This window comes from Eriocheir sinensis, chromosome 2 (assembly GCF_024679095.1).
Source record: "Eriocheir sinensis breed Jianghai 21 chromosome 2, ASM2467909v1, whole genome shotgun sequence".
In the NCBI taxonomy this organism is placed as follows: Eukaryota; Metazoa; Arthropoda; class Malacostraca; order Decapoda; family Varunidae; genus Eriocheir; species Eriocheir sinensis.
The window spans coordinates 6288367-6311838 of NC_066510.1; the positions used below are offsets into that span (position 1 = coordinate 6288367).

At 45.3% G+C, this 23472-nt stretch overlaps 1 protein-coding gene across 4 annotated transcripts in view; it reads left to right on the forward strand.

Annotated features, from left to right (window-relative positions):
• Positions 1 to 2969: 2969 nt before the first annotated feature.
• The window catches only part of LOC126998895 (plasma membrane ascorbate-dependent reductase CYBRD1-like), a 54876-nt gene continuing 34373 nt past the window's right edge, over positions 2970 to 23472 (forward strand). For 2 of the 4 annotated variants that reach the window (XM_050861127.1, XM_050861098.1), the window contains exons 1-2: positions 2970 to 3230; positions 15763 to 15983. In XM_050861127.1, the coding sequence (XP_050717084.1) occupies positions 3035 to 3230; positions 15763 to 15983 (417 nt within the window). In that variant the 5' untranslated portion in view covers positions 2970 to 3034. The remainder of the gene's footprint in view (positions 3231 to 15762; positions 15984 to 23472) is intronic. The other 2 variants (XM_050861116.1, XM_050861107.1) reach the window with 2 other exon arrangements.

Consider the following 23472-nt stretch of genomic DNA (forward strand, 5'->3'; position numbering starts at 1 on the left):
CTCTCTCTCTCTCGACGCAGCCTCAATAGTGTAAAAATAATTCTGAGTATTCTAGGTCTGAACGTGTGCCCATTTTGCTTGTGCCTGATTAGCCCCACCTCATAACCCCCCCCCACCCCTCTCTCTCTCTCTCTCTCTCTCTCTCTCTCTGCTTATGAGAAAAGCTTACACACACACACACACACACACACAAATTGCTCTAATCGGGAGGGTACTTGCTGGCGATTGCGAGTCCAACTCGTGATCCGGCCGTGGTGAAACACACACACACACACACACACACACACACACACCCACCACTCGTGACTCCGTGGCGCAACTGGTAGAGCGCTGTGCTGCCAGGCTTCACGGTTCGTGCCCGCTCAGGCCGAATTCTTTCCACTGGCTAGGAGTGGTTACTGTACCCTCTTAAACAAAGGGGATGGGGTGTGTGGTGTGTGAGGTCCTGGCAGTACCCAGAGGTCGACGATAAAGAGCACTTGCTCACGTCGGGAGTGTACCTGCTGGCGATTACGAGTCCAACACGTGATCAGGCCGTGGTGAATTACACACACACAGCTCTCTTGACTTAGCAGACTCAATGGCTCTTCGTCTTATAAACTCCCCTCCTCTTACTGACAGTCTCCTTCCTCTTAAATCCCGTCGCAGTGTTGAAGCTCTTTCTATCTTTTTTTCAATATTTTCATCCTTCCCGCTCTTCTGAACTTGCTAACTGCATGCCTCCCTCCCTCCCGCGGCCCCGCTGCACACGCCTTTCTATTCGTGCTCATCCCTACTCTCCAAATTCCCTGTGCAAGAGTCCAGTTATCGAACATCATCAGTATTTTATCCCCTCCGCCAGTAAACCCAGGGTTTTATCCCTTCCGCCGGTAAACTCTGGAGCAACCTCCCTCTGTCTGTATTTCCTCCTGCCTGCGACTTGAGCTCTTTCAAGAGGGGAGTATCAGGACACCTCTTTTTACGAAAATGACCCTTCTTCTGACCTCTTGTTAGTTTTTCTTATATGTTGTTCTTTAAAAAAAAAATATATCCCTTAAGCTGCCTCACTTGCAGTGAAAAAAAAAAATGAAAGCTTTGTCAGCCCTCGTATGGTGTATGCATCTCACGTGTGAGAGGGTTCTGCACACACAGTATTATGGACAGAATAGAATCAAAGGCTCTTTGTCACATCTACTTCCCCCCGCAATGTTGCCTCTCTATCTTCTAGCGATATTTTCATGCTGACTGCTTTTCTAAACTCGTTAACTACTTTTGTAGCTTGTGTTTTTTTAATTAGATTTTTTACTTCTTGTATTTCCCCTTCACTGTCCCGCAATATATTCCATTTAAAGTCCCGCTTTTTCAGTAGGGTCACTTTCGACTCTGAAGAGTGTGGAATACATTTGTTAATAATTTCTTGTTACTTTGTCTCCTCTTATGATTCTTATACTTCAAAATGCTGATGCCTATGTTATGTTCATTTCCACCACTGCCAAGATCTTCTCTAGAAAGGCGAAGGGTGCGTGGAGACATGATCGAGGTTTATAAATGGATGAAGGGCTTTAATAAGGGAGACATTCATAAGGTTTTGTTGGTAAGAGAACCGGGTAGGACACGAAGTAATGGGTTTAAACTGGATAAATTCAGATTCAACAGGGACATAGGCAAAAATTGGTTTACTAACAGGGTGGTGGATGAGTGGAATGGGCTTAGCAGTCATGTGGTGAGTGCCAATACAATTGTCACATTCAAAAATAGACTAGATCAATTCATGGACAGCGATATTAGGTGGGGTTAGATACACGGGAGCTTAGGGTCAAAGGAGCTGCCTAGTACAGGCCTACCGGCCTCTTGTAGACTCCTGCGTTCTTATGTTCTTATGTTCTTATCACTTCTCCCAAATTTCTGTTTTTATCTTTTCTCCATAAACATAATTTATTTTCCCCACATCTATAAGTAGTGTCCTTTATTGTTGTTTCTAATAGACACAATAGGCTTAATTGCTTTTAAAAATTCAGTCATCTTTAATTTGTCTGAGAGGAATCCATCCACATTCGCATATGCTGCTCTCAACTCATTCCTTTCGCCGTTTACTCTCTTGGTTAAGTTTCTTCTCTCCTCAAAAGCCGCTTTCTCAACCTTTGATCTAACACTTTCCAATAGAGTCTTATCTTCTGCTTCTGGGTTTTCCATTTTTCTTCTTTAAGTAGCTTCTTCAGTTTTCTCTTTCTTCTCCATTTGTGTCTCTCCTAATCCTTACTTTCTTGAACCCTCATTCCCTGCAAGCTTCCATGTTCTCTTCATATTTTTTTTCTTCGTGTGACTGAAACTTGACTTCATGGCCTCGCTCCTCACTCCTCATACATCCCGAGACTGCACAATACTTCCATTTCCTTCTTAACCTCATTGTCATCCAGCCCTGTCTTTATTATGTTCTCTCAAAGACTTTTTTTTTCATTTTTTTTTCTAACTCTCCTGATTGGTTGGACCGTCTCTTTTTGTTCACTGTGTCCTAAAGTTGAGCATTGTTGTCTTTTATTTCCTCTACTTCTACGACTTCTTTTTTCACTTTCTCTCGTTTTTCCTCAACTTGCTGCCTCTGCTGCTTGAGAGTTTTACTGAGCTTCACTTTCTCCTCTTTCTGAAAAAGTTCCAACCCTTAAGCTCATGTTTACCTTCTAAATATAAACTCTTTCTGTAACTTAGCCCTTCCGTCACTCTGCCCAACTTTCCTTTTAATTTTTAGTTTTAGTTTTCAATGGCTTGTTTTCTGTCTTGAGCAGTTTTATATCAGACGCAGCACCTACATTCGTCCTTGCCTTTACCTTATTAATATCATTTTCTATTACAGTTTGCCTCTTTTCCTTTGGCAAATTCCTCCTGCTTAGCACCCAGTACACTCTGCAGGGCTCTTATACTTTCCGCATTTTCTCTGCTAAATCCTAATTGTACTACCACTTTCCTCAGGCCGTGTGAGTGTATGTGTGTGTCACCATCTCCTTCATGGGACGTTTTTGCTTTCAGGCGGTCACATCGGGAGAGCTACGGAGGCGAGATGAGCACCACGTCGTCAATGGTCTTCTACTTCCTGGTGTTCCTCGCAGAGATCCTCATGTTTGGCGTGCTGAGTCTGGTGCTCTTCTGGGTCGTCTACTACCGAGGAGGGTTCGCCTGGCGAGAGGACGTTGCCAAAGAGTTCAACTACCACCCAGTGCTCATGGTCACTGGATTCATCTTCTTTATGGGCCATGGTGAGAGAGAGAGAGAGAGAGAGAGAGAGAGAGAGAGAGAGAGAGAGAGAGAGAGAGAGAGAGAGAGAGAGAGAGAGAGAGAGAGAGAGAGATTTACATAGATTTACATAGAAAATCAGACCACACAGACCCCATGGTCCAGACTTGGTGGTCTGTCCTTAAACCTAAGTGATTTTACATTAATCAGAAGACTCCAAAACGTTGCATTTCTACTCTAGTTGATATTAAGTTGAAGGAAGTGACGGTCGAGCTTATTTTTGAAGGAGTCAATCGTGTTACACTGGACCACTGACGGTGGAAGCTTATTCCATTCTCGCACTACAACGTTGGTGAAGAAAAATTTGGTGCAGTCTGAATTTACTTGTCTACATCTGAGTTTTACGCCATTGTTCCTCGTGCGCAAAGTGTCATCGATCATAAACAATGTTGATCTGTCTACATTCGTGAAACCATTAAGTATTTTAAAACATTCGATCAGTTTTCCTCGGAGGCGACGTTTCTCAAGAGAAAATGTTAAGGGTAGAAAGCCTTTCTTCGTAGGATTTGTTGCGCAAGGAAGGTATCATTTTCGTTGCCCGACGCTGAACACCTTCTAATTTAGCAATGTCCTTTGCATGGTGGGGAGACCAAAACTGTACCGCATATTCCAAGTGGGGTCTGACTAAACTGTTGTAGAGCGGGAGTATTACATCTTTATTCTTGAATACAAAGTTTCTTTTAATGAAGCCCAACATTCTGTTCGCTTTATTTGCTGCATCGATGCATTGCTGTGAGAATTTGAGGTTTGACGCGATTTTGACCCCCAAGTCTTTGACGCATTGAACGCTTTTGAGTTTAACGCCGCGCATTTCGTATTCGAACTTCTTATTCCTCGTTCCAACTTGAAGGACCTGGCACTTGTCTACGTTAAAGGGCATCTCCCATCTATCCGACCAAGCTGAAATTTTGTGCAAATCCTCTTGGAGGCTTTGCCTGTCTTCGTCAGTGAGAACCGAGTTGCCAATCTTTGTGTCGTCTGCAAATTTACTAATGCGGTTATTGAGTCCAACATCCACGTCGTTGATGTAAATAATGAAGAGCACTGGGCCAAGGACCGAGCCCTGAGGGACGCCACTAGTGACCGGCGCCCACTCTGAGTTAAATCCGTCGATCACTACTCTTTGTTGTCTGTTGCTCAACCAATTCGCGATCCATTGGTTTACTTGACCGTCAATACCTATTTGCTTTAATTTGTAAAGTAATTTATGATGCGGGACTTTATCAAACGCTTTCTGAAAATCAAGATAGACTACGTCCAGTGATTTGGTTACGTCATAAACAGTGAAGAGGTCGTTATAAAAGGTTAATAGGTTTGATAGGCAGGATCTTTTGTTTCGGAAGCCATGTTGTGAGTCCCCAATCAATGAGTGGCTTTCAAGGTAATTCACAATTTTGTCTCTAATTATGCCCTCAAGTAGCTTACCTACAACCGAAGTTAGACTAATGGGCCTGTAATTACCTGGTACTTTTTTGTCTCCTTTCTTGAAAATCGGTGTCACGTTAGCCTTTTTCCAATCTGAAGGGACGATGCCTTGTCGCAAGGACATATTGAATACGGTTGTGAGGGAGGAGAGTATTTCGCTCTTTGTTTCTTTCAGCAGAGTTGGATATACTTTGTCAGGTCCAGGACTTTTATTTGTTTTAAGTGAATGGAGAGCTTTAAGGACTTCATCGGTTGTTATTTCAAAATTAGGCAATGCATGCTCGAGATTTACAATAGTACTGGTGTTGGTGGTAGCGAGAGGAAGACTGTTAGTATTAAACACCGAGGAAAAGTAATTGTTTAAGAGGTTTGCAATGTGTTGGCTGTCAGTCACTAGTGCACCGTCGCTGTTTGTTAAAGGTCCAATACCACTTTTGATCGCCTTTCTGTTGTTTATGTAACTGAAGAAAGATTTCGGATTATTTTTACAGTTGGCTGCAATATTTTCTTCGTATCTACGCTTTGCCTGACCTACTAGTCTTTTTACTCGTCGCCTGGCATCATTATAAAGTCTAATGTTTTCGGGCGTGCTTTGTTCTTTCTTTAACCTGTAAAACAATTTTCTCTCATTGACTGATTGTTTAATTTCGCTATTAAACCACGGTGGGCTTTTATTAGTGTTAATTCGCTTCTCGCACAAGGGGACGAATGTGTTCTGCTGAGTGAGTAAGTGATTTTGAAGGCTTAGCCAGGCTTCCTCTACGTTGCCGTCATCTGATAGTTGTATTTCTGTTAGTTTTTGTCGGATTTCTACGAAGTTAGCTCTTTTGAAATTGGGCACCTTTACTTTATTTTCAGTCACTGATGATTGAGCTTTAATGTCGACGCGCACTAATTTATGATCGCAAGAACCGAGGTGTTCTCCTACCGTGACACTACTGACTAGGTTATCTTGGGTTGTTATAACAAGGTCGAGTATATTATTTTGTCGAGTTGGCTCAGAAACCATTTGGCTTAGATAATTTTCTTCTAGAAATTCGATAATTCTATGTGACTCGCCTTCTGTACCTGACAGTGTCGCCCAGTCGATATGGAGGAGGTTAAAGTCTCCTAATATCAGTGAGTCGCTGTTATTAAGTGACTGCCTTAAGACGCTGTACATTTCAAGGTCGTCATCGAGTGATTGCCCGGGAGGTCTGTAGGTGACAGATATATTTAAGTTGACTTTTGCAATGTTTACTCGCACGCACAAATGTTCAACGTTACTGTTTCCCGGTGTTTTGTCAGTGGGTTGCAAATAGCTTTTGACATAAAGGGCGACGCCACCGCCTCTACGGTTTACACGATCTTTGTTGAAGAGTCTGTAGCCATCTATGTTGTATTCGGAACTTAAATCAATATTTGTGGTGTCGATAAATGTTTCGGTTATAGCAATTATGTCAAAATTTTCTGTTAAAGCAAGACATCTCAGTTCATCAAATTTGTTTCTTAGGCTACGCGCATTAAAACTAAGGATTTTTAAGTTATCTAGAGGCCTGGTAATAGAGGTGGTGGTACTTGCGGGATCACGGTTACGGGTTTGTTGTGATGCACGGCGTCTATTTAAACGGGCGGGGTGGAGGGACGTGGCCGTGACTCGTTTTTTGTTCGGATGACACGCACTGCTTCGTTGAGGAGCCTTCCGAGTCTGGCTGCCCCGATGGGAGAAAGGTGCAATCCGTCCCTGTGAAAGAGCTCATTTTGTCCACAGAAATTGTCCCATGCGTTTAGGAACTCCACGTCAAGCTCCCTACAAAGAGTCTGTAAGCGGTTGTTTAGGCTGAAGGCCTTACTGAAAAAGTCGCTCTCCGCCCAAGTCCGTGGTAGAATTCCTGAAATCAAAATGTTAGGGGATTTAGTCTTATACTGCTGGATGAGCCTACGGTACTTCTCCAGGAGTTCCTCAGACCGGGTCGTGGTGACATCGTTCGTACCTGTGTGAATAACAAACAGTGAATCATTAGTAGCCTGGGGGGAGATCTCCTCAAGAGCAGCAGTTATGTCGTCGATCCCAGCACCAGGATAGCAATAGTTCCGTCTTCGACGAGGAACTCTGCCGCAGAACTCAACGACCTGCTGGCGAATCATGGAGTCACCCACCAGGAAGGTGCTCTCCTGCTCGTCCTCCTCCTCCAGAATGGCAAACCTGTTGAAGCAATGAACAGGATAAATCGCTTGTCTGGCTGGCTTGGCTCCTCCATTCACGACGGTGAAGCCATCATGGTCGGTGCCACTAGCATCCTCCCGTTGCGTGGTGTTGTCCGCTGGTGTCGACGGTACCGCTGAGGGCAAGGGGGCGGTTGGAGAAGGGTTTGGCACCACAGCAACGTTAGCCTGGATGAATTCCTGCAAGGAGGCAACTGTGCGAGAAAGCTCTATTATTTTATTCTGACCTGCTTCCATCTTCTCTTCTTGCTCCTGCAGTCTTGTCTCGAGATGCTGCCTGGTGAGAGAAAGCTCTATTATTTTATTCTGGCCTTCTTCCATCTTCTCTTCCTGCTCCTGCAGTCTTGTCTCGAGATGCTGCCTGGACAGACACAGTCGACAGACAGCAGAACGCCCTGTAAAAAGTGAGCTGAGAAGCTACCGTTACAAGTACTGCACTTCTTAGGCGCCATCTTAGCTGAAATGAAAGAGATAAAACACAGAGTGAAGGGGATTAGGAAAGGGGTGAGGTGTGTTAGAGGTAGTTTAGTAATGGAGGAAAAGAGAGAGAGGAGGAGTAGGAAGGGATGTGAGGTGAGTAAAGAGGGGAAAGAGAGGTGTGTGAGATCAAGGAGGGTTAGGAAATAGGTGAGGTGGAGAGAGGAGGAGTAGGAAGGGATGAGGTGAGTAAAGAGGGGAAAGGAGGCGGTGAGTGAGGTGTGTGAGATCAAGGAGGGTTAGGAAATAGGTGAGATGAGTGAGAGGGAGTTTGGGAAAGGAGGTAAGTGGGAGAGAGGAGGAGTAGGAAGGGATGTGAGGTGGGTGAGGTGTGTGAGAACAAGAAAGGTTAAGAAAGAGGCGAGGTAAGGTGGGTGAAAGGATGGGTAAATAGGATGTGAGGTAAGGTGAGTGAGGGGGGAAAGGCTTAGAAATATGTGGAGGTGAGGGAGGAGTAGGAAGGGCTATTCCTCTAGGGGATGAGGAGGAGCAAAAGGGAGAGAGAGAGAGAGAGAGAGAGAGAGAGAGAGAGAGAGAGAGAGAGAGAGAGAGAGAGAGAGAGAGAGAGAGAGAGAGAGAGAGAGAGAGAGAGAGAGAGAGAGAGAGAGAGAGAGAGAGAGAGAGAGTAACAATAACAGAGGAATGGGATTACTGGATAATCTGAAGGAATGAAGGAAAGGAATAAAGGGAGAAAAGGGAGGGGGAAGAGGAAAGAAAGGGAGGAAAGGGAGGAGGAGGAGGAGGAGGAGGAGGAAAGAAAGGGAGGAAAGGGAGGAGGAGGGCGAGGAAAGAAAGGGAGGAGATCAAAGGTATATTAGAGAAGGAGAAAGAGGTCATGAGAGAGAGAGAGAGAGAGAGAGAGAGAGAGAGAGAGAGAGAGAGAGAGAGAGAGAGAGAGAGAGAGAGAGAGAGAGAGAGAGAGAGAGAGAGAGAGAGAGAGAGAGAGAGAGAGAGAGAGAGATTATTATAATTATAGAAATACATATCACTGAATCGCATGCAAGAAAGTAGATGGTCTTCATTAAAAAGTACATTTTAATGGGAAGAATGCGATCGGTACATCCTCTTCTCTTTCCAAACCCGCTTTGATTAGTGAAGATCAAGGAATATTGATACACAACGGCTGGAAGTTTATGCAACATTCATGGATTTAGAAGAAAAAAGTGGGACTGGAAATCCCCATGTAATGTTCAGGAAATTTATGGCATAGAAGGCACTTAATTGAATAAAATAAATCCCGTACACTGAACAGTTATTGCATTTATATCATGAGTATGTTTTATAATAAGCAAAAGTTTTAGTGTGAGACATTTGTGTGATGTATTTTTGGTTCTTCAATATACACGTAGATGACTGTATGAGAGATGAAAAGAAGTATCTTTATATATCATAAATTACTGGGAAGTGAGCATAGTCATCCCTTCCAGTGTGGAGGGAAAGGTCCACTTATCGAAGCACATGAGAAATTGTTCTATTCGAGAGAGCCAAAAAAAAAAAAAAAAAAAAAAAAAAATCTTTATAACATTCCGATCTGGATTAAATTATGAACCCGGTGTTGTGTCGTCTACCATCCACGAATCGTGAGATATCCCATCCTGATTTGCACATGCGCGGGCTTTGTTTACAAACAAAGGGTGGATGAATTTCGGCACGGTACCGTGTCTTTTGTCGACTGCCTATGAGATATATTCATTCTTAGCAGGTGTCACCAGCGATAGGGTCACAGGGCCCACGAAGCTCAAGCTATTCTTTCAATTATCGTAACTTACCTGTGTTTTTTTCTGGTACTATAATAGTAACATTTACACTTCAATACAAAAAGTAACATTATTGTTAATAAAAATGTAGCTGATCATTCTTTGTTTTATTTATTTGTAAACGAGATAAATTAAATGCTATGCGGAAGCCTATCCTCATCAAAAATCGTTCGTGCATGGAAACCCTGCAAAATAAAGCAGAAATAGGCTCTTTAAAAATTATATTTACAATAAAATATTTTCTGAGTACCTGCCGCGGGTGTATCAGTGTCGCCTTCGGCGACTCTGAATATACCTCATTGTGATACGTTCCACCCAAGTTTATTTATTTATTTTAAGTAGAGGATGACGTATGTTTTGAATTTGAAAATTGCTTGAAATATGAGTTTCTTCCTGCACATCTTATATGTCAGTAAATGTGATAAAAGAGATAATCTACATCCCTTATATGTCGGTAAATGTGATATATGAGACAACCTGCACCCCTTGTATGTCGGTAAATGTGATAAATGAAATAACCTATGCCCCTTGTATGTCAGTAAATGTGATAAATGAGATAACCTGCACCCCTTGTATGTCGGTAAATGTGATAAATGAGATAACCTACACCCCTTGTATGTCGGTAAATGTGATAAATGAGATAACCTACACCCCTTGTATGTCGGTAAATGTGATAAATGAGGTAACCTACACCCCTTGTATGTCGGTAAATGTGATAAATGAGATAACCTACACCCCTTGTATGTCGGTAAATGTGATAAATGAGATAACCTGCACCCCTTGTATGTCGGTAAATGTGATAAATGAGGTAACCTACACCCCTTGTATGTCGGTAAATGTGATAAATGAGATAACCTACACCCCTTGTATGTCGGTAAATGTGATAAATGAGATAACCTTCACCCCTTGTATGTCGGTAAATGTGATAAATGAGATAACCTGCACCCGTTGTATGTCGGTAAATGTGATAAATGAGATAACCTACACCCCTTGTATGTCGGTAAATGTGATAAATGAGATAACCTGCACCCCTTGTATGTCGGTGAATGTGATAAATGAGATAACCTACACACTTTTCATTGATGGTCATGTTTCTCGGATACTCTCCATTTAATAGTATCTGAATTATGGGGTCCATGTCATCCTTGAATTTGGCTATTTTCCCATAAAAACTGCCATTCTGTCTTGTCGCCATCATGGCTGGACAAACTATAATATCAATACTGTGTGTGTAAAGATCGGGTTCCGCGCATGCGCAGATCAGGATGGGATGTCTCACGATACGTGGATGGCAGATGACACCACACCGGACCAACGAAACGGGAGGCAGACACTTGCATCGAGATAAACGGATTATTTTGTTTGGGCCTCTTGGAGTCTTCGTCGGCCTCTCGGTCCATTACTTGGTTTCTTTTCTCACATTTAGACCAATCATACTTGGTGGTTCGATTTATCTCAAGTCACTCGTCAAAATCAGGGGCCGTGTTAAGTTATGGGTGTCATACGGAGGATACGTTTTCAGTCCTAACCCTTTCATTACTAAACGCTCGCAACGAGACTATCTCCTCAGACGCGCTCGGGCACCCCAGCTGGGGAAGGGGATCTCTTTTAACCGCTATATCTCAAAAACTATTCATCACAGTTACAAAACAAAAACACCATTGGAAAGAGGAGGCCAAGATCTATAAGATTCGGCTATGTAAGCCTCTCCTGCGAACGTACAGGCACGTTCAGGGGGTGTTTTTTGCTGTGAGTGCGACTGGCGCTCGCAGCGAGCTTTTAGCACCACTAGCAAGTGACGCTAGTGCTCGCTCTTTTAACTGCTGTATCTCAAAAACTATTTAGCACAGCTAAAAAACACAAACACCATTGGAAAGAAGAGGCCAAGATCTATACGATTCAGTAATGTAAGCCTCTCCTGCGAAAGTACAGGCGCGTTCAGGGGGTGTTGCCTGTGAAGACGTACATTTATACGTGCACGACGGTCAGCCGTAAGGCAACTACTGAGTTAGATATGCCTCTTAAAGTGTGTATATCTCATCATTTTACAAAGAAATGGGCTTCTCCTACTCGCAAAGTTATATTTCAAGTTGAAAAACGCGATTTATAAGCATTTATATGTAAATATGATGATATTGTTGGCGTTTACTACACCTCCGAGGCAGTAGTTTTTTAACAACAAATTTAGTGTCACACAGCGCGACGAAAAGCTTTGTGAATCCGCGCGCTAACTCGTGACGTTATCAAATAGTTCGTAGTTATTACCGCACGAGCTTTGTGAATCTCAAATTTGTTGTTGAGGCCCAAAACTACTCACTAACGCTTTGTGGATCCCGCCCCCAGACACGGCCGCTCGGTAGTCGGACATGGTAGGCTCGCAACTTGCTGAGTCCCATGATGGTGCCGACTTTCTCCCAACGCAGAGATGTTGGATCTTGAATCCGAACTTGGTCGTTGATCTTCAATTTGGGAAGGGGATGGGCGTGCGCGTTGTAGGCGCTCTCGACGACTTGTGCACGTTTGGCAGCTCGTCGGTCGCACAGTTCCATCTGGGTCTGCCACTTTTCCAGGAAGGGCTGTGGGTGCACTGGGACGCAGGAACGTACAACACTTGAGATGGAGAACGGCCGGTGTAGTTCGGGGTGTTTCGGAGCTCTAGCAGTCCCCGATCGAAGTCCTCACAGTCAGTGTTGCCCGATGAAGCTACCTTCAGAATCAGATGTTTTAATGACTTCACCGCAGCCTCAGCGTGACCGTTGGATTGTGGGTATTGCGGCGAAGACATCACATGTCTGACTCCCCAGCGGTCAAGAAAGGCTGCGAAGACCCGGCTCGTAAACTGGGGTCCTCCATCAGTCCGAAGACGCACTGGGACGCCCATGTCCCTGATGTTATAGTAGGATATCAATGTATTGTTATTATTATTTAATATCACCACGAATTAGGCATACAATTGTCAATGGAAAAAACCCACGACAGATAGATCACGCCACCTTATATGAATGTCGTCCGTCAGTGTTTACCGTCTCAGTTTGTATACACAGCATTTCATAGTGCGTGGAGGTCACCTTGACGTACGTGACCAATTGTAACAATTATTTTCCAACCTGTAACTCGTCACTCCTTCACGAGAGTCCGACTGACACACAACGGAGTCGCTCTCGCTACGACGCTTCTTGTACATATAGGCTACGAATATATTCGCCTTAAGGATCCTGAAGTCTTAATCAACGCCCTTTAAACACCCCCCGGTAAACCCGTTACACTGAAGTAGTGCCGAAACTTGCAGATGGTGGCGGCGGACGTTGTGTCGTTACCGCATGGTATCACGACGGGTCAACCTGAGAGGTGGTCAGCGATGACGATGAACGATATCCCACCCACAGCGAAGAAATCCGTAGAAACAGATTCAAACGGTCTGATGGGATGGTCATCGCAGAGCAATGGTTCCTGCGGCTGGCTGGCCTGCATGACTTGACAGGGCTCGCATGCTCGGACGGAGTTGACGATATCAGAGTTGATACCCGGCCAATAGACAGTTTGCCTTGTACGTCTCTTGGTGACCTCTGCTCCTCGATGGCTGTCATGGAGGCGAGATAAGACGTTGCGGCGTAGGGCTGCAGAGACGACAACCCGTGCTCCATAGAGAACAAGGTCACCCTCACAATAAAGGTCCTCACGTAGCTTCCAATAGGGGAAGAGTGTCGAGTTAAGGTCATAGCGGTTTCGAGGAAAACAGTTCTTCACGTGGTCCAGAAGCCTGACGTATGAAGTGGTGAGAGAGTCGATTTCTGAACGGTTACCGGAAGGGTGTTCATTCCCTTCGCTGTTTGCGCTGCGTAACCTGTTGGTATGCTTCACTTCGAGGATGGGCTTCGGGAATGCCTCCGGGATGATCGACAGTTCCTTCAACTGTTCGCAGGAAAGTAGATGTGTCGGAACTCCGTCGTGCACATCAATCCACGTTGAGCATGACTTGTTGCCGAAAGTGATGACGGCCTCGAAGGAACCAACTGCAGGGGCCATCTCGGAACCATCGGCTGTGAACCGCTTAGCCTTGGGCAGCGTTTCGAGATCATGCTTTGCCAGTCCTAGGGGTCGTAGGTGTTGCGGGCCTATAACTGTGACGTCAGCGCCAGTGTCAGGAATCATCTGCAAGCATGCTGACACATTCTTGTGAGTGACGGTGACGTTGATAAAAAACTGAAGGCACTTCGCACTGGGGCGAGGGGTCGATCCCATCCGTCGAACGTGGCTCGAACACTGTCCTTGGTCTCGTGGTTGACTGCCAGGTGAGGGAGGACGCGATGCGTTGTTGCTGATGCGTGGAGTACGTCGCTGGTATTGAGCCTTGGGTTTCGACTGGTTACAGCACTTGTCGTAGTGGCCGAGACGACCGCATAAACGGCACTGAGCGTTCCTGGCAGGGCATCGTAGTGTGTGTGATCAATATCCCTTGAGGCCACAACATCTGCAAATGGCCTCAGCGGCTGGACACGTACGGTGAGTGTGCTGCTTCCCATAGCAATTGCACTGTGCACTTCACAGGGTGCCTCAGTCTGAAAAACAGTTTTCGCCTTTGGAGCCTTCTTTTTTGCCTTCTGGTACTGTGACGTGGCCCTTACGGCAGTAGGGGAGGGGGGCGCGTAGGGCAGGCGTATGGCGGGCAGATTCGTAGGCCCGACATTCCATCACTACGTCTTGAAGGGTACAAGAAGCGTCAAGAGAGATAAGGCGACGCAAGAGTTTTTCGTCTCTGACACCCATTAAGATCACTTGCTTGATCTGAGTCTCTTCGCATCCTCTATGGCGGCCTTTACAGACGTCGACTTCCTCGGATGCCCTCATCAAGCGTACGTAGAAGTCAGCGAATTGTTCACCTTCCATTGGTTTAATGCGTCGACGTAATGCCTCGTTCCGTCGGCATTCGATGTGTTCCCGAAGGACATCCATGGAGAACAGCTTGCACGGGAGAAACGGCGTCTGGAGGAACCCCTAGAGTGTGTTCTAATACGCGCTGTGTCTCGAGAGATAAGCACACCTCCAGTTGGATGAGCTGTTTCTCTTGAGAAAGGCTTGCAAGATCCACCATCGTAGCATAATCGGTCCATTAACTCCTCCATTCTCTGAAGTTTTGGAAGGTAACATCGGCGTGGAGTGCGGGTGGTGGTTGAGCGGCTGCTTTGGGAGGACTTGGCGTGGAAGCGTTACTTTATTGGGTCCCGGATGGTGCTACTGGCGACTATGGTGTGGGAGATGTCGCGTCGTGACGGGTTGAATGCGCGGTACCAAATTCGCGATGAGTGCTTCATAACGCGCTGTGTCTTCCTCATGTCGCTGTCTCTCCTCCTCCCGTCGCTGCCACTCATCTTCACGTCGCTGCGTTTCCATCCACTGCAGTAGGGCCGTGAGGCCCATGGTGGGGGTGGCTGGTGTGCTGACGTGAGACGAGGTGAGGGGAGGTGGGGCGGTGGTAGCCTTGTTGGTAGTAGCGAGTGTCCTTAGTGCTAGTAGGTTCGCGGATAGAGAAAGTCATATCTGCCAGGGTTACTTTATTGGGCAAACATCATACAGGTCATGGACATGGACAAGACACTTAAAATAGGTGATTGTGTGTATGTGCGTTTGTGTTACTCCCTTACTACCCTCCCCGCTCTTACATCCTCGTGAAATTCGCGTAATCTAAATTTCGTTTTATCTCCCTATTTACTAATTTATTCCAAAAATTTCACATCCTCATTATCATCAGCACCCGTAAAACTTTGGTATATATGCAAAAGAATCCTCACTTCCATGGTTTTTGGCAATTGATGAAATTAAATTCACATAACAAATCAACGCCTGTGCAGGAGCAGGCTGAGAGCACTCACTTGTGCTTCCACCCCCGCAATTTTATGTGGTATTTTATTATTAGTGTGGTAAGATGGTGCAATGCTATGATGCGTATTGTGCAGCAAAGGAGGTATCACCTTGGGAAGAGGAGTTATGATGTTGCGTTACTCTTGAAAATACTTTATTTACATTGCTGATTAATAACATTAATTGAAATATATTTAGTAATTCGAGTACAATTCCTTTTCCAGCGGCCAGCCATTATGGAGAGGTTTTTAAAGACACCATCTGAAACTTCCACCAAGAAACGGAAACGCTCAATTAATCCATCATTCTTCGACCAAAAATTCACAATAGTGTTGTAAATGTAGAAGTAAACATAAACACTTGGGATATATATATATATATATATATATATATATATATATATATATATATATATATATATATATATATATATATATATATATATATATATATATATATATATATATATATATATATATATATATATATATATATATATATACACTCACACACACACACTTGGGGTCGCACTGAACAGTTGAAAATGGTGAATGGGGTCGTGCTAGGAAAAGCTTGGGAACCCCTGCTCTAAATGAATATCATTAAATCAATGATAAGAATATACAATATATGCAGACGGAATAATTTCCACAACATCCTAATCGGATGGCCGGTTTATGTAGTTTGGTGAACATACCCAGTTGTTAGCCTGACAAAAAGATCCTCGTACCCATCAGTTTTTCATGTTTTTAAGTAGTTTAATTTATTTCAGCCATGTTGGTGTACCGCTTGTACCGATGCTGCAACAAGCTGACTGCCAAGATCCTCCACACCTTCCTGTACCTGATGGCCGTGCCATGCATCGTGGTGGGGACAATAACGGTGTTTGACTCCCACAACCTGAGAGTGCCGCCCATCCCCAACCTCTACTCCCTCCACTCGTGGCTTGGGGTGGTCACCATTGGACTCTTTGCCCTGCAGGTAACACATACGGTGAGGCAGCCTCCCACATCAGCTCCTCAGGAATGCGGCCTAATGTTGAAATATTCCCATCCACTTCCGGTAAAGTAGCAAGCTGAACTAACGATTGGCTTGGAAAACATTCTCCGATACATGTAGGGTGATGCCGACAAGTACCAGCTGCACTTTGTACCTCGTGGCTTTCATGGAGCTCTCATTCCAAAACTATATGCATAATGTTTGTTTCTTCTTGTCTGCATTGTCAGATCAGAGTGAGACTGTCTTACTTCTAAGCACTGCATGAAGAAAATCATGCTGTGTATTCTGTGATATGTGTAACCTCTGTAATCTGTACACTCACTATGCAATCTGTGATTATTAATGTGTAATGTCAGTACTGTTTAGCCTCCTCCCTGTCCTGTGAGTGAGTGGTGCAGAGGAAAATCGCGAATAGTGAGTTTTTTACACTGAAGGAAGCAGCTCAAGGGCAAAAGTAAATGAGAAAAAAGGCCTGCTAATCACTGCCCCTGTAAAAGGGAATGGCCTATAGATGAGTGTATGAGGTCAGTTTTGTGTGGAGAGGTGTCTTAATGCTCCTCTCTTTAAGGAGGTTAAGTCGGAGGCAGCCTAAGTCAGTACATCACCAAGTTTCTGTTTTTATGTTTCTCAAAAGAGTCCAGCTGAAAAGGTTTGCACACACACACACACACACACACACACACACTGTGTGAGAAGGTAATTTAAAGACAGTGGGTGGGCCATCTGGAAAGAGAGAAGATAATATATAAAAGTTAATTTGGTTTCAGACAGAGTAGATCTTGTGTCACAAATCTAATGTTTTTACTCAAGAGTAATAGATATAGTGCGGGAGAGAGACGGATGGCCAGACTGCATATTTTTGGACCTAAAAAATGCATTCATTAAAGTTCCACATAAAAGATTGCTGTGGCAGCTAGAACATAGAGAAGGATTGGGGAGAAAAATGACAGAATGGATGAAAAATTACCCGACAAACAGAGAAATGAGAACCATGTTGAAAGATGAAAAAGCGGATCGGATAACGTCACAAGTGGAATGCCACAGGGATCAGTGTTAGCGCCAATAATGTTTTAAATATACATAAATGATATGCCGGAAAATGTAAAGAGTTCCATGAGTATGATTGCAGATGACGCCAAACTGCTTAGAAAAATGAGATGATGATGATTGTAATAAACTGCAGGAAGATTTAAAAGATACATAATTGGAGTAAAGAATGGGAAATGGAGTTTAACAAAAAAGAAATGTTACACAAAGAAAATGGAAAAAAGTAAAAATAGACCAAGTGGAGTGTATAGGATGGGAGGGACAATCATCGACACAGTGAAGGAAGAAAAAGACTTTGGAAATATAATGCAAGATACACTGACACCTGAGGAGCACATAAATAAGATATTCGGAGAAACATATAATGTAGTTTGCTGCAAAATATTAGAGTGGCATTTCACTACTAGGATGTGGACATGATGATGAAAATAATAACGACATTGATTAGACCAAGGTCAGAGTATGCGGCAGTTGTTTGGTCACCACACAGGAAAAAAATATATAAGGAAACTCGAAAGGATTCAAAGTATTGCAACTAAGATGGTACCAGAACTATCAAACCTGTCATACAAGAGTAGATTGGAGGAACTGGGCTTACCAACACTCGAAGAAAGAAGAGAGAGGAGACCTGACAGCATTGTACAGGAATACAAGTGGAATGGACGTGTTGGATAAAAATGATTTAATTGAGATGGAAAGGAGGAGGCAACTACATTACCCTCCCGAGTTTCGCGCTTGTTTCGTTAAAAAGGTTTAGCGCTAAACTCGAGAATCGCGAAACTCGGGGTATTGAAAACATTAAAAAGGCGCTTATTTGTTCCTACCCTTGGAGAAGCTGGCTTTTTTTCCCCTTTACTCCCTTGTTATCTGAAAATATGTACCTTGGAAAAAGGAAGAAAATGGGAAGAGAGAACGTGTCCTTATGAGGCCGCAGTTGAAGGCGGCTGCCAGTTCTGAAAACACGCTTGTGATTCACTGTGAGTCCGATAACGTCATTGCCGGCGTCCACTCAATCAGCGGCCTCACTGCCTTAAGGCGGTGTCACACTGTCCGGTTTCCTCCAACCGTTGTGGCTATGGGCAACGCCCGTACGCCCAACCAGGAGCGAGTTGTCGGTTGTCCGTAATCAGGTTTCACACTGGGCCTTTTTCCTCCCACCGCGTTGGCGACAGCTAGGGCAACCGGCAACTCCAACTTTTCCGGGTGTGCGTCACACACGGACAAGGTCGGTTGCCCATATCCACATCCACCACGTAAATAAAGCACTTGCCCTATATCGACGTGGCATCGTCTGCTAAAATAAGGGCTGTCTCGGCTCGTGCTGCAATTACCCAAGTTCAGGATCTGTTGCTGCTGTCAAATGAAAGGAAAAAAGCGGTTGTGGGTGTGGCGTGCCAGAAGTTCTCATTGTCATCACCGAGCGTGCGCGGCCAACCCACCCATCTAGACTCCGACCACATAAACACGTGGATCGAATAACAACACACACACACACACACACACACACACACACACACACACACACACACACACACACACACACACACCAGACTCATAATGAACCATGGCAGATGTTTCTGACAAACAGAAATGGCCAGAGTGTGTTGGAACTTATTTGGTGAGTGGCTCATACTAACCTAACGGCAAGAATACCCAATGGCAAGAAGAGAGCAGTGTCAAAGACGACTGCTCTCTTCTTGCCAAGAGTTTGGTTTGGTTCATGTGAGCCACTCACCAAATACGTTCAAATACACTCAAAGAAATGGTGAAATCATTTCTGTTTGTCACAAGCATCTGCCATGGTTCCCAATGAGTCTGGTGTGTGTGTGTGTGTGTGTGTGTGTGTGTGTGTGTGTGTGTTGTTACTCGATCCACGTGTTTATGTGGTCGGAGTCTAGATGGGTGGGTTGGCCACGCACGCTCAGTGGTGACAATGAAAGCACGGAGGAACCACAGGCACGCCACACCCTCAACCGCTTCTTCCTTCAGTTTAACTGCAGCAACAAATCCATAACTTGGGTAATGGCAGCACAAGCCGCGACAGTCCCTACTCTAGCAAACGATGCCATGTCGATACAGGGCAAGTGCTTTGTTTACGTCGTAGATGTGGGTTTGGGCAACCGACCTTAGCCGAGTGTGACGCACACCCGTTAAAGTTGAAGTTGCCGGTTGCCCTAGCTGCCGCCAATGCGATGGAAGGGAAAAGGCCCAGTGCGACACCAGCTTACGGGCAACCGACAACTCGCTCCCGGTTGGGCGTACGGCCGTTGCCCGTAGCCCCAATGGTTGGAGGTAAACGGCCAGTGTGACACCGCTTTAAGCCCCGTTCACACTGTGCCGACTCTGGGCCACAACTACCCACGACTCTAGGGTACACGAGGTCTTGGGTGTTGATGTGAAAGGGTCGGGCATGTCTTGAATGAGGTCTAGAAACTGTCGCCGAATGCTGAGCGGACGTCGGGAGGGGAGTGTGGTGTCGTGAGGGTTAGCACGAAAAAGTATTCCATGCTAAACTTTCACAACAAGAGTCGGCAAGGATCATAACCAACTGTCATTTCCGGTTGAGGTCTGAGGGAGGTCCGGGACAGTCGTCAAGACTGTCGTCATCAGTCTTGGCTTGTCTTGAGACATTCGTGACGACTGTCGGGGCCATTTTTCATTTTTTTCCGTTTCCTGTCGACACAGTCGCCGGTGCCGACTACTTAAGAATAATGAGGGACTGTCGTGACGATAGTCTTCGCCTAATGAAGGACGTTTGTGACGACTGTCGGCTCAGAAATATTGGCTAGCACTGCCGCCATCAGGAAATTTATATATTCATTTTGCAATCACAAGCACAATAACAACTTCTGGGCATGGTTACGTATCACGGGCACAAATTTGGAACCCGCACAGCACGCACGCACTCCTGCTGCTTCTCTTGTGTTGAATGACACAAATAGGGTTGCCAGCCTGAGGTCAGAAATATGTGGAATGCAACATCTCACTCTTCAATACGGAATGGATCCATATTTAAAGGAACGGGTGGCAACCCTAAAATTTCTCGAGCATGCAATGAGTGACAGCCGCTGCACGCTGCTGGTGGAGGCAAGAGGGAGGGGTGAGGGACGTTACGTCGCGTATTTTAAACGTATTTTAGGACGAATCTTGACAAATTTTACGGACTGGTTTTGTGGTTAACCGAAAAATGCGCTCACTACAATTTTAAGATACTGAATTTTATCTGCTAGACCATTTAGATCACAAAATACGGAAAAATGGCTTTCCGTATTGGTTCAAAACGGAACGCTACATTTCATTCTCGAATACAGAGCGATTCTGTATTTTAAGGAACGGGTGGCAACCCTAGAAGTAGACACAGCGGAGTCTCGGCCCTGTATACCCCAGCACTCATGAAGACTGCTATTAAGATATCTACGGCCAAAATATCCTTTTAAGATTTTGGATAGAATTCGGCGACAGTCGGCAAGGCTGCCGCCAAGACAGTCACGAAGACCGTCGGGAAGACCGTCGGCAAACTCCTTGGCAACTGTCGGCCAGCTGGTCGGCCAACCAGTTGACAGACAATCTGCAAGACTATCGTCAAGACCGTCTGCGACTGTCGGCCAATCGGTCGGCAGATTCGTTGTTGTCGTAGACATTGCGTCATTTAAAAAAATGACCGTTGAGACTCGTCTTGAGACTAGTTGGCAGCATGTCGCAGACATGCTGGTAACTAGTTGGCCGAATGTCCCAGACAGTCGGCAAGCATGCTAGTCGACACCAATGCGCCAAAAAAAGCTCCCCCTTATTCTTGGAGCGTGGGAGTCGACTTGTCAAATGCAAAAGTCGCTGGGTTTTCGTGGCCCAGAGTCCGCACAGTGTGAAGGGGCCTTTAGAGCCCCGCTCACACTGTGCCGACTCTGGGCCACGACTACCCACGACTCTAGGGTACATGAGGTCTCGGGTGTTGATGTGAAAGGGTCGGGCAGGTCATGAAAGAGGTCTAGAAACGGTCGCCGAATGCTGAGCGGACGTTGGAAGGGGAGTTTGGGGTCGTGAGGGTTAGCGCGAAAAAATATTCCATGCTAAACTTTCACGACAAGACTCGGCAAGGGTCTGGACCAACCGTCATTTCAACTTCTTTTAATAGAAGACCCACCCTTCAGGAACTTAACGACTCAAGGCTGGAGGCTGCAGAACGCTTAGCCTCAGACCTTACTATTATTTCCGATTGGGGCAAGAAGAACCTGGTGTCCTTCAACGCCTCAAAAACACAGTTTCTCCACCTATCCACTCGACACAATCTTCCAAACAACTATCCCCTATTCTTTGACAACACCCAGCTATCACCTTCCTCAACACTAAACATCCTCGGTCTATCCTTAACTCAAAATCTCAACTGGAAACTTCATATCTCATCTCTTACTAAATCAGCTTCCTCGAGGCTGGGCGTTCTGTACCGTCTCCGCCAGTTCTTCTCCCCTGCACAGTTGCTGTCCATATACAGGGGCCTTGTCCGCCCTCGTATGGAGTATGCATCTCATGTGTGGGGGGGCTCCACTCACACAGCTCTTCTGGACAGAGTGGAGGCTAAGGCTCTTCGTCTCATCAGCTCTCCTCCTCATACTGATAGTCTTCTACCTCTTAAATCCCGCCGCAATGTTGCTTCTCTTTCTATCTTCTATCGATATTTCCACGCTGACTGCTCTTCTGAACTTGCTAACTGCATGCCTTCCCCCCTCCCGCGGCCCCGCTGCACTCGACTTTCTACTCATGCTCATCCCTATACTGTCCAAACCCCTTATGCAAGAGTTAACCAGCATCTTCACTCTTTCATCCCTCACGCTGGTAAACTCTGGAACAATCTTCCTTCATCTGTATTTCCTCCTGCCTACGACTTGAACTCTTTCAAGAGGAGGGTATCAGGACACCTCTCCTCCCGAAACTGACCTATCTTTCGGCCACCTCTTTGGATTCTTTTAGGAGCAGCAAGTAGCGGGCTTTTTTTATTAATGTTTACTTTTTTTGTGCCCTTGAACTGTCTCCTTTGCTGTAAAAAAAAAAAAAAAAAAAAGGAAGGAGAGGTAGATGTTGATAGGCAGAGACGAAAGAGTTTGACCAGGCAGGGTGTCAGCACGGAAGCACAGTTTTTAAGGACAATAGGAGGCACTCCATCAGGTCCATAAGCCTTCTAAGAGTTGAGGCCAGAGAGGGCATAGAAAACATCATTTGGAAGAATTTTAATAACAGCCATAAAGGAATCAGAGGGGGGATGAGTAGGAGGAATATGCCCAGAATCGCCCAGGGTGGAGTTCTTACAGAAAGTTTGAGCGAAGAGTCCAGCCTCAGAGGCAGATGAGACGGCAGTGCTGCCGTCAGGGTTAAGGAGAGGAGGGAAAGAGGAAGAAGTGAAATTGGAGGAGATATTTTTGGCTAGATGCCAGAAGTCACGGGAAGTATTAGAAGAAGCAAGATGTTGATATTTTCTATTGATAAAAGAAGTTTTGGTAAGTCGGAGAATAGATTTGGCACGATTCCGGGCTGAAATGTAAAGGTCAAAGTTAGCGGGTGTTCGAAGGCTCTGGAACCTTTTTGTGAGCTGCCTCTCTATCTGTAATAGCACGAGAACAAGTATGATTAAACCAAGGCTTTTTAGCATGAGGAGTAGAACGTGGAATGTATGCCTCCATTCCAGAGACAATCACCTCTGTGATGCGCTGGGCGCACACAGAGGGGTCTCTCTCCTGGAAGCAGTAATCATTCCACGGGAAATCGGAAAAGTACATCCTCAGGTCGTCCTACCGAGCTGAAGCAAAATGCCAGAAGCATCGCCTCTTCGGTGGGTCCAGAGGATGTACAGGAGCGATAGGACAGGATACAGAAATAAGGTTATGATCGGAGGAGCCCAACGGAGAGAACAGTTTGACAGAGTAAGCAGAAGGATTAGAGGTAAGGAAGAGGTCTAGAATGTTGGGCCTGTCTCCAAGACGGTCGGGAATACGAGTAGGGTGCTGAACCAACTGCTCTAGGTCGTTGAGGAGAGCAAAGTTGTAGGCGTGTTCACCAGGCTGGTCAGTGAAAGAGGATGAAAGCCAAAGCTGGTGGTGGTGAACACTGAAATCTCCTAAGATGGAGATTTCAGCGAAGGGAGAGTGAGTCAAGATGTGCTCCACTTTAGTGTTCAAATAGTCAAAGAATTTTACATAGTCAGTAGAGTTAGGTGAGAGATACACAGCACAGATGTATTTAGTAATAAAATGACAATGAAGTCTTAGCCAGATGGTAGAAAATTCAGAAGAGTCAAGGTCGTGGGCATGAGGGCAAGTGATGTCGTTGCGCACGTGGACGCAACATCCAGCTTTGGATTGAAATTTAGGATAGAGATAGTAGGAGGGAACAGAGTAGAGGTTGTTGTCAGTACCCTCAGAAACCTGTGTTTCGGTGAGGAAGAGAA